The following is a 17,497-nucleotide window of genomic DNA, read 5'->3' on the forward strand; positions in this document are numbered from 1 at the left end:
GGGAATCCAACCAGCAGCAGCCTTTTGGTCTGCAGGCTGGTGCTTAATCCACTGAGGCACACCAGCCAGGCCTTCATATCAGACTTCTAAAAAATGGTAAAAAAGTAAAAACATTCCACAAAAATAAGTGTGTAGAGTTACAAACAAGCAGGTAACAACTATACTAGAAATACAAGGCTTGAAACATCAATTTATATACCATCACATCTAAACACACAATCTACATATTCAAAAATTACAACACAATGTAAAACAATGTGAACTTTTCAAAATATGATCTTAATCTTCCTTTTTATGGTAACATTAATGCCATCTGATCATTACTTAAAAACAAAAATGCCCTACCCTGACTGGTGTGGCACACACCTGGGTTGCAGGCCAGGTCTCCTGGTGGGGGCACTCAAGAAGCAACAGATCAATGTTTCTCTCCCTCTCTTTCTCCCTCCCTTCCCCTCTCTCTAAAAAGAAATAAATATTTTTTTAAAAAGCCCCAGCAACAGGAACAAGTATAAAGGACACATGGACAAAAACTAGGGCGGGTGAAAATGGGAGGGAGATGGGGAGCACTGGGGGGTGGGCAGGGATGGGAGTAAAAGGCAGAAAACTGTACTTGAACAACAATTAAAATTTTAAAAATGTATAAATAAATAAATAAATAAAAATAAAAGACCCACAAAAGTAAAAGGCCCCAGCATAAGAAATTTCATTTTCAGGAAAATGCTAAAATTAGTCAATAATTATATTGACTTTGTATATAATGACTTGAGTATATAATGGATATATACTGTCAATATAATGGATATTAGATATCTATTAGAAATATTTTATACTACATACATAACCCAGCTTCATAAAATAAGCTGTTTTTTCAAAAGTAAACATAAATTGAACTATAACAGAATAACAGAATAGACTTTTTAAATATTTTAAAATTCTCAAATCAAAGCTATTGTAATCAACTTTTAATAAAACAACTCAGTTCCTCAACATAAAATTTGAATGACGATATTTTACTTTTATAAAGGATTCTAAATCAAATGCACTTGCATTTATTTTTATTTATTGATTTTTGAGAGAGGAAAGGGAGAGACAGAGAGAGAGGAACATCTATTTGTTACTCCATTTATTTATGTACTCACTAGTTGATTTTTTTTAAATCCTCACCTGAGGATATGTTTATTGATTTCAGAGAGAGAGGAAACAAGGGAGTGGGGCACAGAAAAATATCTATGTGAGAGAGGAAATTCTGAGAGAGAAACATCGAACAGCTGCCTCCCGTACACACCCTAACTAGGGACCAGACCAGCAGTCTAGGTATGTGACCTGACCAGGGATCAAACCCAAAACCTTCTGGTGAACAAGACAACATTCCCCACCAAATGAGTCCCCAGCCAGGGCCCCACTGATTCTTCTACGCACCCTGATCAGGGACTGAACCCACAACCTTGATGTGTTTGGATGATGCTCTAGCGAATGAGCCTATTCTACCAGGTCTAAACACACTCATGTTAGGAAGGACATCCTTGCTGTTCTGCCCAGCAGGGGTCTCATTACAAAGTCTGCCTCTGCACATCTGCCTGACCCTATGGGGTCATGGGAATTTTTAGCATCCAGGAGCCTCAAAGTCCAGCAGCAGCCTCAGCATTAAGTTATTCCAATTTTCTCTTTACTCCCTTGGTCACATAATAAACCAAGGGGATAAAAAACATAGGTGTACTGACAGTTCATAGCTTTCAACAATTAAAATTCATTCAGTGGCTACAAAGACACAGGGAAGGAAAAAAGCAACAGAATACAAAACAAAGATACCTTGTAAAATTCAGTATTTCTAAAACTTGAGCAATTGATTTCAATGAAAAAAATCACAGGTCTCCCCTGTATTGACCTAAATTATTTTTTAATTATTTTATTATGTTATGAATAAACCAAAATGAACACTGTATTTACAGCTCTTATAGAACCATATAACCACAACTACAAAACAATAATGTTTCAAAATTAGGTACAATTTATTCTGGCATATTTTATTATTTTGTTTAAAGTAATCATCAATGTTGGATTAGACGATCTAGTGCCACAGCTCAGTCTACATATTTTTTAATTTTTCCTTTATTTTGTTGAGAGAGAGAAAGAGCATGGGTATACAACATCAATTTGTTGTTCCATTTATTGATGCATTCATTGGTTGCTTCTCGTCATTGTCCTGACCAGGGGTCAAACCTGCAGCCTTGGCATATCTGGATGATGCTCTAGCTACCTGAGCTGCCACTCCAGAGCTCCCAAGTCTATATTTTGACTTCAGTTTTTCTAATATAGCACATACCTGTTTGCACATGCATGTTCCACAAAACAATGTTAAACACCTCAAGGCTTCATTTTCTAGTTCATTCAATCAGACTTCACATTTAACCAAATCTATGACAGTGAACAGATTTTAGCCAAATGTTTCTTGATAACTACATAAACTGTCTTGCTCTTCACAACAGAAGCTGGAAGGCAGAATTATTGAAAACTGCATTAACGGGTGTCTATTTCAATTGGTGACAAGCAAGTAATATCTGATATTATACTTCTTAAATTACTGTTGATGGAACAAATACTATTTTCAGCACAGGTACTCACAATCAAACTGTTCTGAAAACCATAACACTAGAAATGGCTCAGCCACACCATTTTAAAAGCAGCTTGTCCACAAATCTAATTATGTTGCTAGTATCTTCAAATAGAAATACTGGACTACAGCGAAACCCTCACACCTACATTGATCTGTGCAGCATCTGGCCTCGCCAGCTATGGACAGACACATCACTTCCTATGTTAGGCTCACCTCTGCTTTTGTTTATTAATCAAAAGTTGCACATAATTCAACTGTACTACATGGTGTTCTTGATGGCAAATCAAAATTTCAATTTATTAGGTAAGCAATTAAAATCTTACACTTAAGTAGAATCTTTAGATTATAGATTATTACCACCTCAGAGCTCTAACTCACAAATCAATCCAAAATGAGTGCCACAGGGCACCTTTCGTCTTCACATTAGACATGTCAGTCAACCAGAAGCACATGTGGTCACCTCTTAATGCTACAAGTCCAAGGCTGATGCCTTAGTGTAAGTTATCACTTGGAGCCAAAAATAATTTTAAGTCCAAACGCAAACTGAAATGGAGTGGTAGCATTAAAGTAGTAAATCAGATGATTCAAGAGTTGCCTGTATTGCTTTTTAAAAATATATTAACTATCTGTCTATAATCACAGTAAAATAAAACAAAATAAAAAGATTTAGAGTCCAGAGCCTATTACCCTGCCTGGCGTGGCTCAGGGGATTGAGTGCCAGCCTGTGAACCAAAGGGTCACCGGTTGTATTCCCAGTCAGGGCACATGCCTGGGTTGCAGGCCAGGTCCCCAGTGGCGGGGTGAGCGAGACACAACCACACACTGATGTTTCTTTCCATCTCTTTCTCCCTCCCTTCCCATCTATCTAAAAATAAATAAATAAAATCTTCTAAAAAATGCTCTGGAAAGAAAAAGAGATCATATGGAGGCATCTTAGCCATCAACACACCATCCAGACTGAGGAAAGCCCAGAAACTTTGGGGCCATGTGAGCCACAGCCACAGCCGCATCATCAAGCACAGGAAGCAACTGGGAGGCCGAGGTAATGCTGGTGCTGTACATCATCACAGGATCAGCTCCAACAAATACCACCCAGGTTACTTTGGGAAAGCTGGTATGAAGCATGACCATTTAAAGAGGAACCAGAGCTTCTGCCTCACTGTCAACCTTGATAAACTGTGGACCTTGGTCAGTAAGCAGACACGGGTAAATGCTGCTGAAAACAAGACTGGAACTGCTCCCATCATTGTTGTGATGCAATTGGCCTACTACAAACTTCCGGGGCATGGAAGCTCCCAAAGCAGCCTGTCATCCTGAAGGCCAAATTCCTCAGCAGCAAATTCCAAAGCAGCCTGTCATCATGAAGGCCAAATTCCTGAGGACAAGATAAGGAGTCTTGGTGGGGCCTGTGTCCTGGTAGCTTGAAGCTACACAGACAGTAGTTCATTAAATTCTCAAAAAAAAAAAAAATCCTATGGAAGCCCAGATCGAGAATATTTAACAAGTTTTTTTTCCCTTTCAAGGACAACAAATGTGCAATGGTAGTAAATCTGATGTTACACTTGATATTATTGTGTACAATTTGTCTTTAAAGATAACAATTTAAGAAAAATAAATTTATATAAAAAGCTTATATTCAAAAGAAGAAAATTGGAAGTCTGGATCCTCTCAAGAGTTCAAACTTGTAGAAAGCCTGCCCTGCAACATGTCCTAGGGTGACCTATTTGCCACCCTACACTGCCTTGAAGTATTTCCTGTCTATCCCATTGCAGACACCAGGAAGGCATCCTCCCTGCAGCGGTGAAACGACAGACACAGCAGAACCACGTACCTCCTTTAAGGAGCAAAACTGGAACAGATCTGAGACACCACGATGCCTCAGAGAAATGTCAAATTTGAACCTCAGGCAAAACTTGTCACTGAGCTTCAATCTGTAAATGATTTCAGGAAATGAAGATGCAATGTATATAAGAACTTTGGAAAAGTCACAGAAAAATGAAATATAGAATATCCAGGAATTTAAAAAACATTCTGAAGCTTTTGCAAATGTAATGTCATGTGCTTGGTGCATGAGCAAACACACAAATTTGTTTGGCTAAAATAAGACAAAATAAAAGAATTTTAAAAACAGTTTTCAAATCTAATTACGACATAGCAAACCCATTATTTAAAGTTAAACAAAAGCCTAAAACCTATCTCTACTTAAAGGAACACAAGTATAAAGGCACTGCAAGCACAGCAGAGAATATAATTTTCATGAAAGGCCAATTAAGATCAAGACTTCCACTTAGCTGTAGGTTCACAGAATGTACACATTTGCACCATACCTGGTATCTTTACCTGATCCCCAGGTGCGAACTCCACATCCACCCATGTTGTCTTCAGTTCTGATTGCTCTAGAGAAAGAAAGGATATTCCCTTAAACTGGAAGCTGGCCTCTAGTCAATCTCCAACTCAGAGTTGTTGATCTAAAAGTTATCCCAGGATCAGCTCTTTCAGGAATGACAGTATACCAATACAAAGTCAACTAAATATTAACATATAACAGATTCATATTATGATGACTAAGATCTCAAAGTGAAAATAACATTTACAAGGAAACTTACATTTTATCATTCCCACCATATCTCTCAAATTCCCGTTTCCCTCTCTGGTCAAAACGGTCAAAAGGTCTGTTCCCAGGACCACCTCTGCCTCTGCTCCGCAGGCCCCCTCTCGGGCCTCCACGTCCTCTCAGTGGTCTGTCTCGATCAAACCGGTCAACTGGTCTAGGAAAACATGCGTACAATAAAAAGTGGTGAATTAAAGAGCTAAGACTTTTTTTTAATAAAGAAAATTCTAGCAAGACATTATGGCTGTAGTATACTGGAAAGAATGGTGGCTTGAATGATAAATTAATAGTTAACTTTTACTGAACACATACTATCTCTGGCATTGTTCTGAGTGCTTCACATACAGCCATTTAATTCACACAAACAAATCTATAATATGTAACTATTGCCCATGAGGCAACGAGGAAACCAAGGCACAGAGGAAATAGGTAATTTGTCCAAGGCTACTAGGTCAGGGAGCCAGTGGGAAGCAGGTCCTGGGCAGGACTTACACTAATCTGTAGAGGGGTACCCCTTTCCCTCTCTGGATCTGGTTTCTTCATTTATAAAATGAGAAGGTTAGATAAACTAACTCTAAGGTTCATTCCAGTTCTAATACTAAACATTTAAGTTAAATTTGGAATGCTATGCATAATAAGAAAAATAGTTAAACTTCAAATTATGTCTCCTCCCAAATACATAACCAGTCAGTGACATATGCAGCTTTATATATTATCCTAGGACAACCTGACTTCTACCCTCATTGCTCCACATAAACTTCAAAGGACAAAGCCCTGGCCGGGTAGCTCAATTCGTTAGAGTGTTGTCCTGGTATGCCAAGGTTGCAGGTTCAATCCCCAGTCAGGGCACATACAAGAAATCACCAATGAATACATAAGTAAGTGGAACAACAAATCAATGTTTCTCTCTCTCTCAAATCAATAAGAATTAAAAAAATTATAATAGATACACAAACTTCCAAGGACTGCTAAAGACAACCTCTTGGTTGTGAAGTCCAATAGTAACTTTTATCTTTAAGTTATTTGACCCCTATTTACCAGGTGACACGGCCGAACACTAATTTTCCTCTGACCATTCTGGCTTCTCTTTCCCTGTCTGTCCCAAAATGATTATTTTTGTAATATATCATACCCATATATGGTACAAAATGACAAAGTACTTCCTGTGCTCCTCAGCCACTTACTTGCACTTCTCAGAGCCAGGCAGATCCAGAGTCACACAAGAGAAAGTTCTGTACCTTGCCTTTTTCACCTACCATACCTGGGTGCTCTGCACACAGCTGCCTCCTTTGTTCTTCGCGATGCACATCCCACATACATCACCCTCACCCCTATGCTAATGCTACCTGACCCTCGTTCATATGACCTCATGTCTCTCCGTTGGGGGGGGGGTCTCTGATTCCAGGTCATAAAACCAGGTACTTCCCGGACATATCCCTCTTTACATGCCCAGCCCTACATATGACCCACAGTGGGTGGGTCATATGTGACCCAAGTGACCCACCCTGCTCCCTCTGTGGTCCCTAACTCACAACACAAGAGTGCCCAAGCCAAGAACTGGGCCCTTTCTCCAACCCTCCCATTCCTCCTGCCACACCCACTGGACCCAGGGCCTGCCACACCTCTCTCTGCCTCACTGCTGGTTACCATCACTTTCCATGAGTACTTGCCTCTCCTCCACTAGACTCAAAGCTCCTGCAGGAAGGACCACATCTTTTCTCATTGTTAAACCCTAGTTTAGTTAGACAAATTACATTTCTTAATTTGTCAAGGCTTTTAAAAACATTCAAAGCTATAAAAAATCATTTACTGAAATCCAATGGGGCATTATTAATGGCTCTAATGCCAGAACTAGAGGTCTACTTTTATGGCTGAAAATGTTACATTAAATGTAAAATGTTACATTAAAAAGCTACTAGCCCTGGCCAGTGTGGCTCAGTTGGTTAGAGTGTCCATCCTGTGCACCAAAAGCTTCAGGATTCAGAAATTCTAGCCAAGATGGAGGTGTAGGTAGAAACCCTTTGCTTCCTCATATTCCATTGGATACCAACCAATCTAAAATCAATAAACAACTAGAAGTGCCAGAAAATCAAACTACATGGAACTCCAAAAACCAGCTAATTAAGGAAACAGGCAACTGGAACAACCAGGCCAGTTTCACAGTGGACAGGTGAGAACCCAAGACAAGGCGGCAGACTGCATGGGCGGGGCCAGCTGAGAGAAACCTCAGCAAGCCTGTGGACCACATGCACTCAGGACTTAATGAACGGGAAACTAGGACTCAGAGCTGACTGTGGACTACACCAGGGGCTGCTGCAGTGGGAGAAACTCCCAGTCTCACAAGAATTCGTTGGAAAGCAGGCTAGAGACGAGCAGGCAAGCTGCACTATTCCCTCTCTGGCCCCTCCCTAATAGGCAGCCCACAGTGCAGCGAGGAGGGGTGCCCTGCCCTGGTGAATACCTAACGCCCCACCCGCTCCCAACATATCAGCTGTGCCAAGACCAAGAAATATGGCCCAAATGAAAGAAAAGAGCAAAACTCCAGAAAGAGAGCTAAGTGATGAAGAGATAGCCAACCTATGTGATACAGAACTTAAAGCCATGGTAATTAAAATGCTCACAGACCTGATTGAACTTGGATGAAAAATGAAAAAACAAATGAAAGATACCCAAAAGAAATAAAGCAAAATACTTAGGGAACAGTGACAGGAAGGAAACCAGGACTCAAAGCAATGATTTAGAACAAAAGAAGAAAGAAACATCCAACCAGAATAGAATGAAGAAAGAAGAATTCAAAAAACTGAAGAAAGGCTTAGGAATCTCTGGGACAACTTGAAAAGGTCCAATATTCAATTTATAGGTGGACCAGAAAGAGAAGAACAACAGCAAGAAATTGAAAACTTATTTGAACAAATAATGAATGAAATCTTCCCCAATCTGGCAAAGGAAATAGACTTCCAGGAAGTCCAGGAAGCCCAGAGAGTCCCAAAGAAGCTGGACCCAAGGAGGAACACAACAAGGTACATCATCATTAAGTTACCTAAGGTTAAAGATAGAGAATCTTAAAAGCAGCAAGAGGAAAAGAGAGAGTTACCTACAAAAGAGTTCCCATAAGACTTGTCAGCTGATTTCTCAAAAGAAATCTTACAGGCAAGAAGGGGCTAGAAAGAAGTATTCCAAGTCATGAAAGGCAAGGAACTACGTCTAAGATTATTCTATCCAGCAATGCTCTCATTTAGAATGGAAGGGCAGATAAAGTGCTTCCCGGATAAGGCGTTAAAGGAGTTCATCATCACCAAGCCCTTATTATATGAAATGTTAAAGGGACTTATCTAAGAAAAAGAAGATCAAAACTACGAACAGTAAAATGACAACAAACTCACAACTATCAAAAAATGAACTTCAAAAAAAAAAAAAAACTAAGCAAACAACTAGAACAGGAACAGAATCAGAGAAATGGACATCACATAGTTTTCATTGGAGAGGGGGATGGGAGAAATGGCGGGCAAGATACAGGGAAGAAGCAGCATAATTAGTAGGCATTAAATAGATGGCGAGAGGTCAAAAATGGTATAGGAAACAGAGAACTCAAAGAACTTATATGTACAACCCATGGACATGAACTAAAGTGGGGAATGCTGGAGGGTTGTAGGGTGCAGGGCAAAAGGACGGTAAAGAGGGGAAAATTGGGAAACTAATAGCATAATCAATAAAATGTACTTTTTGCAGGTTTGATCCTAGTCATGGAAGCCTACAGGGGGCACCCAATCGATGTTTCTCTGTTATTCCATGTTTCTCTCTCTCCCTCACCCCATTCCTCTCTCTCTAAAAGCAATGAAAAGATGTTCTCAGGTGAGGACTTAAAAAAAAAAAAGCTACTATACCATCATGGGTAAAAAGATGTAAAACTCCTAATTTTCCTTACTCGAAAAGATAGAGCTAGAGGCACATGGATCACTAATTTCATGCCACTCTCTGTAAGAAATCCCATTCTAAATAAACTTTACAAGTTGGCTTTTGTCTCCCACCTCCCTTTATCAAAACTTTTTTTAAAGGGGGTTCATTAATTATTGCTGATCCAAATGTACAAAAAAATTAGAAAACAACCCCCAAACCAAATTTTAAAATAGAGTTTACTGTTTTACAATCTGACTTCCTATTGAAGTACCTAAAGTAGAGTTCTAAAACAATGACAAAAGAAAAGTAAGTTCTTAACCAGGAAGTTGGATAGGACCAGAAAAGAAAAAAAACCTACCTAAAAACTGAGCCCTGGCTGGTATGGCTCAGTGGATTGAGTGCCATCCTGAGAACTGAAAGGCTGCAGGTTTGATTCCCCATCAAGGCACATGCCTGGGTTGCAGGCCAGGTCCCCAGTTGGGGGCGTGCAAGGGGCAACCAATTGATGTTTCTCTCCCCCTCTTTCTCCCTCCCTTGCCCTCTCTCTTAAAATAAATAAATAAATAAATAAATAAATAAATAAATAAAATCTTTTTTAAAAATTAAGAGGAAATAAAGCAAAAAGATACAAGGAAATAATGCCAACAGTCAAAATCAGGTCTAAATGTACATAAAATCTAGATCAGGTACAGACAAAATTACAAATTCATTTAAACTGTAATAGCGATTGAGACTGCCATAAAAATAGCCCTGTGCATTCCGGTGTATTTTTTAATCCCTTAAATCATTTTTTCTCTACTCCATAAGTTTACCCCCAGTCCCAATTAAATATATTCTCAATTGTTTACTTCCTCTTATTATAAAATATTTCTTCTTGGCACAGGCTTCTTGGATATCGAAGAATCCTATACTCCACTTCAGAAGCTTTGTGATGCACTCACAAGCTAAAGGAAGGAAAATAACCTTTGAGCCAAGCATCCCACTTTACATACTTGTCACCCACTCTTACAACAATTCTGACAAGTAGACATGAGTATGTTTTACAGAGGGAACGAAGCACTGGGTAGGGCGTGGGGAGTTGGTGTTTAACGGGTACACCTGGGGAAGATGAAAAGGCTCTGAAGAAGGATGGAGATGATGGTTACACAATAATGTGAATGGACTTCATGCCACTGAACTGTATATTTAAAAGTGGTTAAAATGGTATGTATTATGTATATATAGTTTTTAAAAAATCCTTCCTTATGAGGAGGAAAAAAATTAAACATGTGATTCTTTCAGAACTGGAACTGACTTTAAACAACAAGCAGTAAATTGCAGAAAAGAGCCAAGTGTGTCCAGACAGAGGCAGACTAATTTCCTGATAGTCTATGTTCTCAGAGTTCACCTAAATTCATCATTTGGAGCCTAAAGGAAAATTCCTACTGCGTTAAGAACAGCATTTGTGCTCCCAGAGCATATGCAACAAGTGACGTGGCTGATCCTTGCCCACAGCTACACTGACAGTTACTCCCGGCACCATTTGTGACATTGCTTCTCTGTAAAAACATAGGTTCTGCCTTAGTGGGATAAAAATCCATGTCAGCTGACTGCAACCAGAACCCACATTGTTGAAATTCTGGGTCTTTATTTCTTCATCCATAAATTGAGAGAATCTAGTTAGTTAGACAGTCTGTTAAGGTTATCAAGATTCTATAACTCTGTCCAATAAACATGTTTAGGTGTTATAAGAATGAAGGTGATAACCATCTTCACTATCAAATAAGCAAGGATCAAACATTACCTTATTATATTTAAGTCTGGAGAAAATGCTATGAGAAATGCCTTTATAGATCATTAGTGATAGAGTAAATTGATAGGTTACTAGGATAGTGATTTGTCACTATGCGTCGATAGACAATTTTTGTTTATTTTTACACTTCATGTATCCATGCAATCTGCACTGAAGCACATCAGGGTCCATACTGGGATCCATGAAAAGGACTGCTCTGTGCCCCTAACTAGGACTCCCACTTCCAGAAGAACTCCATCTAGGAAAATCCCTACATATATGAAAAGCTTCTCACTGGGAATTATTTATAAAGCAAACAACTGGAAGCTGAGCGAAGGTCTAACACTACGGAAATGATTACATTATAATACACAGAAACAATAGGTGATAATAAAATGCTTACCAAACATTGTTAATGACATGGAAAAGACTTCCACCATGTCAAATGGAAAAGAATATAAAGTACTTAGTGTATATGCATTATCATCTTAAGCGCTAAGTATTGGGTTGGCCAAAAAGTTCATTTAGTTTTTTCTGTAAAATGAAAGACATTGTCATTTTTACCAGTAACTTTATTGATTTGGATATTTTGAGTAAGTTGGCTATCTCCTGCTATTGGCTTCTAGTGGGTAGAGGCCAAGAGTGCTGCCAAACATCTTCCAATGCCTAAGGCAGCCCCATAGCAAAGAATTATTTGACCAAAATGTCAACAGTACCAAGAAACTTTGCAAACTATTTTGGACACATTTGTTCAGCCACAGCACCTTCTCCATACAACTGCACAAATCTTTTTGTGTGTTTCAGTTGCATTTTATCTTTCTTAAAATAATAAAGTATAATATGCCCAAATGTGCATTTTCTCCCATCTTCAATATTAAAATGGCTGCACAAAAATTCACCAATTTTGATTAAGTTTTTTCTTAATGCACAGTGCTATTGCAGCTATAACAATACAATCTAACAAAATTGTTTCAAATGAAGTTAGACAACTACCGTATTTTTCAGACTATAAGACACACACACCCCAAATCTGGGGCAAGGGGAGGGTGCATTTTATAGTCCGAATGTATCTTACTTGGCTTGCTGTGGGGGGGTGGCGGTGGAGTGGGGTCACAAGTTATTAAATATTTTACCACATGTTTTGCCTCAAAAATTTTTTTTTCCTATTTTCCTCCTCTATAACCTGGGTGCATCTAATGGTCCTAAAAATACAATTAAGTATTCCTATAGCCATCATACAGAAAAAACTAAATGAACTTTTTGGCCAACCCAATATATAGCTATGTATTAAAACAAAATTTTTTTAAAAAGGAAGAAAATAGGCCAATTATTAAAAGTAATCATCTCAGATGGTAAGATAGGTGGTTTTAATTTTCTTTATAATTGTACATGTTTTCCAAATTGTCTGAAGAGACTATAAATTGCTTTTATTAAAGATCTGATGGACGTTTATTACAGAAAAGTACTTTTTCTGATGACATATGACTTATCAAAAAATTTCAAATTTCCTTGAAAGTAAAAATTCCTACATATTCCTAATATGATACAGTGAAGACATGGGACACCACTTCTGTGGTATTCCTGCCAAAATGATAGGGTTGCTCCATGAGGAGACACTGGACAAACTCAATTTTGGGCTATTCTATAAAACAACTGGCCTCTATGTTTCAAAAAAAAAAAAAGTCCAATTCATAAAAGATAAAGGAAGACTATGGAGCTGCTCCCAGTTAAAGACGACCAAATGCCATGCACATTCCTGGACTGAACCCTGAACCAGACTTTTTTTCCTTTGCTGAAAGGACATTGCTAGGACAACTGGTGAAATCAGAATACTCTGTAGATTATGTAATTTAGAGAATCAAATAGGATTGTACTGATGTTAATAAATTTGATAATTGTACCATGTTTTTAGGAAATACATTTAAAGTATTTAAGATAAAGGGATAGTTCTGCACCTTACTCTCATCTCAAATGACAAAGAAAAAAGGTATATGTATGTGAGAGAGAAGAGAAAATGTGTATGGGAAGAGGCTGAGAGAGAAAGAAAAGGAGAGAGAATGGTATAATAAAGCAAATGTGGTAAAATGTTAACTTTTGGGGAATCTGGATGAGGGTGTATGGAAATTCTTTGTATAATTCTTGCAACTTTTTATAAATCTGAAATCATTTTTAAAGAAAAAAGAAAAAATACCTCTACATCCCATATCCCACCCAATCCCTAGTCTTACACACATGTATACTTTCACTTAACAGGGATCTTTTCATGTTAACATGTAAAGACCTATCTTATCCTTTTTAAAGACTCGTAATTTTGCAACCAAAAAATAACTGGAAATATAGGCTTGTGCTTTTGACCTATAATTTTCTTATTTGCACAGAATAAATTCCTGAAGTGAGAAAAAAAACACACACACACAAATGCTTCCTAAAAAATAAGCAGCTCTAATCCAGAAGGCTTTTTGCAAGCATGCAGACTGTGGCCATTACACAGCAAATTTGAAGTAATCACCAAAAAAGGCAGAATTAAGCCTTTCTCTAACCCTCACCTCCAACATGGTGGCAGATGCACCATACCTTGATGTTTTGAGTGTGTAACTGCTAGGGAACAGATCTGCAGAAGTCACCATCTGCTCAGCCCTCTCATACTGAGCATATAGTTTTACAAAACCATATTCTTTGGTTAAAACTTGTAGCCAGGATCCTAAATGGGATTAGTAGTCAAGAAGTTGAGAGACTTGGGAATAAAGGCTCCCTGGAAATTATACTACACACTGCTCTAGTTTCCTTAACCTTTTTTTAAATGTGTTTTTTTTTAATCCTCCCCTGAGGTTATGTCCACTGATTTTAGAGAGAGAAGAAGGGAGAGAAAGAGGAAAAATATTGATCGATTGCCTCCCGTTTGTACCCCAACCAGGGATCGAACCACAACCTAGGTATGTGCTCTGACTGGGTATCGAACCAGAAACCCTTTGGCATATGGCACAATGCCCCAACCAAATGAGCTATTCGATCAAAGCACCTTAAGCCTTTTTTTACTTTATTTACCTTTAAATGTGATTCATAAGTTGTTCCAGTTTAGTCTAAACTCAGCGCTACGTGGGTTTAATAATTAAACAAAAACTTTAGGCAGCAAGCATCCATCCTGTTACTGTCAAGCATAAGACACAAAGAACTGTTACTACTGTGTACAGGTGAGTACAGATGGTCTGCATGATGCCACATCACTCAGGAGTGGTGCCGGACTGCACCAACCCAAGACCATTTCTGGGTCAGAGCACTTGCTAAAGAAGTATGGGAGCCAGAAACTGGTGTTAGACATCACGAGCTCTTCTTCAAATTTCATCATGATAGCCTATGGACCTGACTATGGGGCTAGCAATTTATTTAAATTCATCAGTGATCTACATTAGTAATCCTAAATAAAAAACATAACTATATCCCTAGTCTAAACTTCAGAAGAAAATTTAACCGCTTGAACATACTCCTGTGCAGTTTTTTTATGAGTACTTTTCATAGTTATCAAGAAATAATTCATCATGAAATCACTGCCTAAACCAAGACTTAAGGTCATTTAAGAGATATATGGAAGATCTTTCACATGGCACCTAAAGAAATATGATTTGTTACCTAACTTGACAAGCAATACCCAGGACCAGCACTACAAAAAGGTCACAAAGACTAGTCATTCTCTGAAAACCATTCTGGTTCTCAACCCTCATGGCCAAGATCTGTCTGCAGTACATACTTTTCATCTGTAAACTTCTCGGGTGTAGAGTCCGCCTGCCTCTCAGTCTCACAGGGTGGAAAGTCCCTGTAGGATCTCCGTTCTGCTCGATCCTGTGTCACCTCTGTCCCCCGGCTATCACTCCATCCTTGCTGCTCTCCTCTTCTGGGAGCTCGCTTATGGCCTGCCAATAAAAAAACAAAGGGGAGAGGTGGAACACGAAGTCTATGACAGCATGTTATTTACAGGTACTTTTACACTTCACTTTGCTAGAAATCAACGACATGGGAAAATCAGGAAATTTGGAAGTTTAGAGGAAAACAGTTGATATTACTATAGCCCAAAATCAACTACTTTTTAATAAAAGCTTTAAGTTTTATAAATGTTTTAAGTTACTATTGAATTACATGCCTTCCCTTATGTTTTAGAAAGTATGACTAAGGTAACTATACCAACCAAACTATACCAACTAACCTCTAATGACAGGTATCTCACAACGACTCTGTGACAGCTATGGATATAATTGCTAAACCAACTACATTTTACAAAAGCAGCTTTATCAAAACATGGTAGCTAAACTACATCTAGAAAAATTTAGGATAAAAACCTTGTACTTTAAATTGTATTTTTAGAGCCTCAACTGTGGTTTAGCATCAGCTACTAAGGCTTTTGGTTTTAAATAAAGCTTGTACCACTACTACCTCTTTTATTTAGAAAAAGATTTTCCTGCTACTTGATGGTATTTATGCATTTATGATCATACTTCTGAAATATAAAGCCAAAGTTGTACTGCCAAATCATACAAAGGCCAGTAAGCACCCAAAGAGACATCTCTCATCCATGGGACCAGCACGCAGCTGGGATGGGGATGACCACCCCAGTCCTTCCCTCTCTCCTCTCTCCTCACTTTACTCCCTGCCCCTCCTGTTCGATGCTTTAAAAATGTTACACAGATGTCTGATAAGCATCTAATACTGAAAATCTTTTTCCAATACTTAAATCATCTTCCAAAAATATTTATCTTTTCTTTGTATATATTTAAAAAGTCCCCATCTCAAATATTATGTACAATGTTTGTTACAGTACCTTTGGTTGTTCTATAAATTACCCTTCAGGTGGTTATATGGCTATAAAAATGTTAAATGCATTTGAATTAATGAGTATTTATGAAATTGCTGTTTCCCATTCCTGCTTAGATAAACATGATTCTTAAGGAATAATTGGGTTGGCTAAAAAGTTCATTTGGCTTTTTCTGTAAGATATCTCTAGTAGTGCTTTGTTGTCTTTAACATCATTCAAAACAATTTTGTTAGACTGTATTGTGACAGCTGTCATATTAGTGTGCATTTAAAAAACTGGTAAATTTTTGTATAGCCATTTTAATATTGAAGATAGAAGAAAACACATTTTCAGTACACTACGCTATATTATTTCAAGATAAAAACACAACTGAAACTCAAAAATAGATTTGTGCAGTGCATAGAAAAGGTGCTATGACTGACTGATGGAGCATGTCAAAAGAGGTTTGTGAAGCTTCATGCTGGAGATTTCTCCCTGGACGATGCTCCACAGTTCATAGACCAGTTGAAGTTAAGAGCAAATTGAGACACTATTTGAGAACAATCAATTATATCACATGAGAGATAGCCGACATATTCAAAAAATCCAAATCAATAAAGTTACTGGTGAAAATGAAAAATGCCTTTTATTTTATGGAGTAAATTAAATGGAATTTTTGTGCAACCCAATATTTATACATATTTTTCCATTTTACCACTTAATGTTTTCTATCTAAATTTTATAAACTGGGCACATGTATTAACACAGTTCCAATACTTTAATGATATCATTTTAAAGCAAAAATCATGTGTGTGATACCACTAACATAAAATTCTACAATTTATTAAATGTTAGTCAACATAATTTTTTCAAATGTGAAAAGTTATATGACAGATCTAAGTTCAACCTCAAGTTAACGTCCCATAACCTAGAAATGCTTAAATCCAGTTTACACCTTGTACTGAAGTCACAATCCAAGCTTGTGACATGTCCAGAATATGGGAGAAATGTGACAGAGCACTGTGCTTTTCCTGCAGAAACAAAATGAAGGCTGACACTCCTGCCCAGTGGCCCAGGAACACACCATGCCAGATCCAAGGGTATATACTTTCTAACAGAGATAAGATTTGGAAGATGCATTTGAAATGTAAGATAGAAAATATTATGAAAATTAATTATCTAACAAGTTGAAAATGATAATAGACCATGACAAAAACAGTCATAAGCAAATGTGTCAACAGTAATAATATCTTTCAATACTTTTCTCTCAATGTAAAAGTTATTTTAATACAGCTTCCAATTTCCTATTTATAACCAGTAATATTTTTTTTAATCTTAATATCTACACTCAGTTATAAAATTACTTAGGAGCATATACCACCTTCTTCTTCCTCAAGGTTATTTTTGAGTTGTATAAGTTAAATTTGGAATTGACCATTCAAAACTTAAAATGACATTTACTGCATACTTTGCATTAAAACTTCTTCCAAAGTTTCTGTGTATAAATTGAACACAATTCAACATGACTGGCTACTTATTAGAATAATTATCAATACCCTGCACATTTTTCATTCTATCTCCAAAACCCAAAAAACAGAGATAATAGGGGTACAGTTGTTTTCCCACAATTTAGTACTAAGAGATTAAGATTGCAACTGAACCTCCTTTGTTTTTCTCTACTGGATCAGCAGCTCCAAGGGGATACCCAAACAATGAATTTCAACAGCCCTTTCCAATAAAAGGCTGGCTCATGCAGTTGTTCACTGATTTAAATCCAAGCCCACGGAGGGGCATAATACAATAAAATTTGCAATGAGATTT

General features: G+C 37.8%; 1 protein-coding gene across 2 annotated transcripts in view; it reads right to left on the bottom strand.

The window, feature by feature from the left end:
* The window catches only part of HABP4 (hyaluronan binding protein 4), a 41,160-nt gene that overhangs the window by 20,563 nt on the left and 3,100 nt on the right, over window positions 1-17,497 (bottom strand). The window contains exons 2-4 of one of the 2 annotated variants that reach the window (XM_045839845.1): window positions 14,639-14,801; window positions 5,221-5,382; window positions 4,942-5,010 (exon numbers count right to left, since the gene is read on the bottom strand). In XM_045839845.1, the coding sequence (XP_045695801.1) occupies window positions 4,942-5,010; window positions 5,221-5,382; window positions 14,639-14,801 (394 nt within the window). The remainder of the gene's footprint in view (window positions 1-4,941; window positions 5,011-5,220; window positions 5,383-14,638; window positions 14,802-17,497) is intronic. The other variant, XM_045839846.1, reaches the window with a different exon arrangement.

The sequence above is a fragment of the Phyllostomus hastatus genome, unplaced genomic scaffold (assembly GCF_019186645.2).
Source record: "Phyllostomus hastatus isolate PE091 unplaced genomic scaffold, TTU_PhHast_1.1 phas_contig_312, whole genome shotgun sequence".
Taxonomy (NCBI): Eukaryota; Metazoa; Chordata; class Mammalia; order Chiroptera; family Phyllostomidae; genus Phyllostomus; species Phyllostomus hastatus.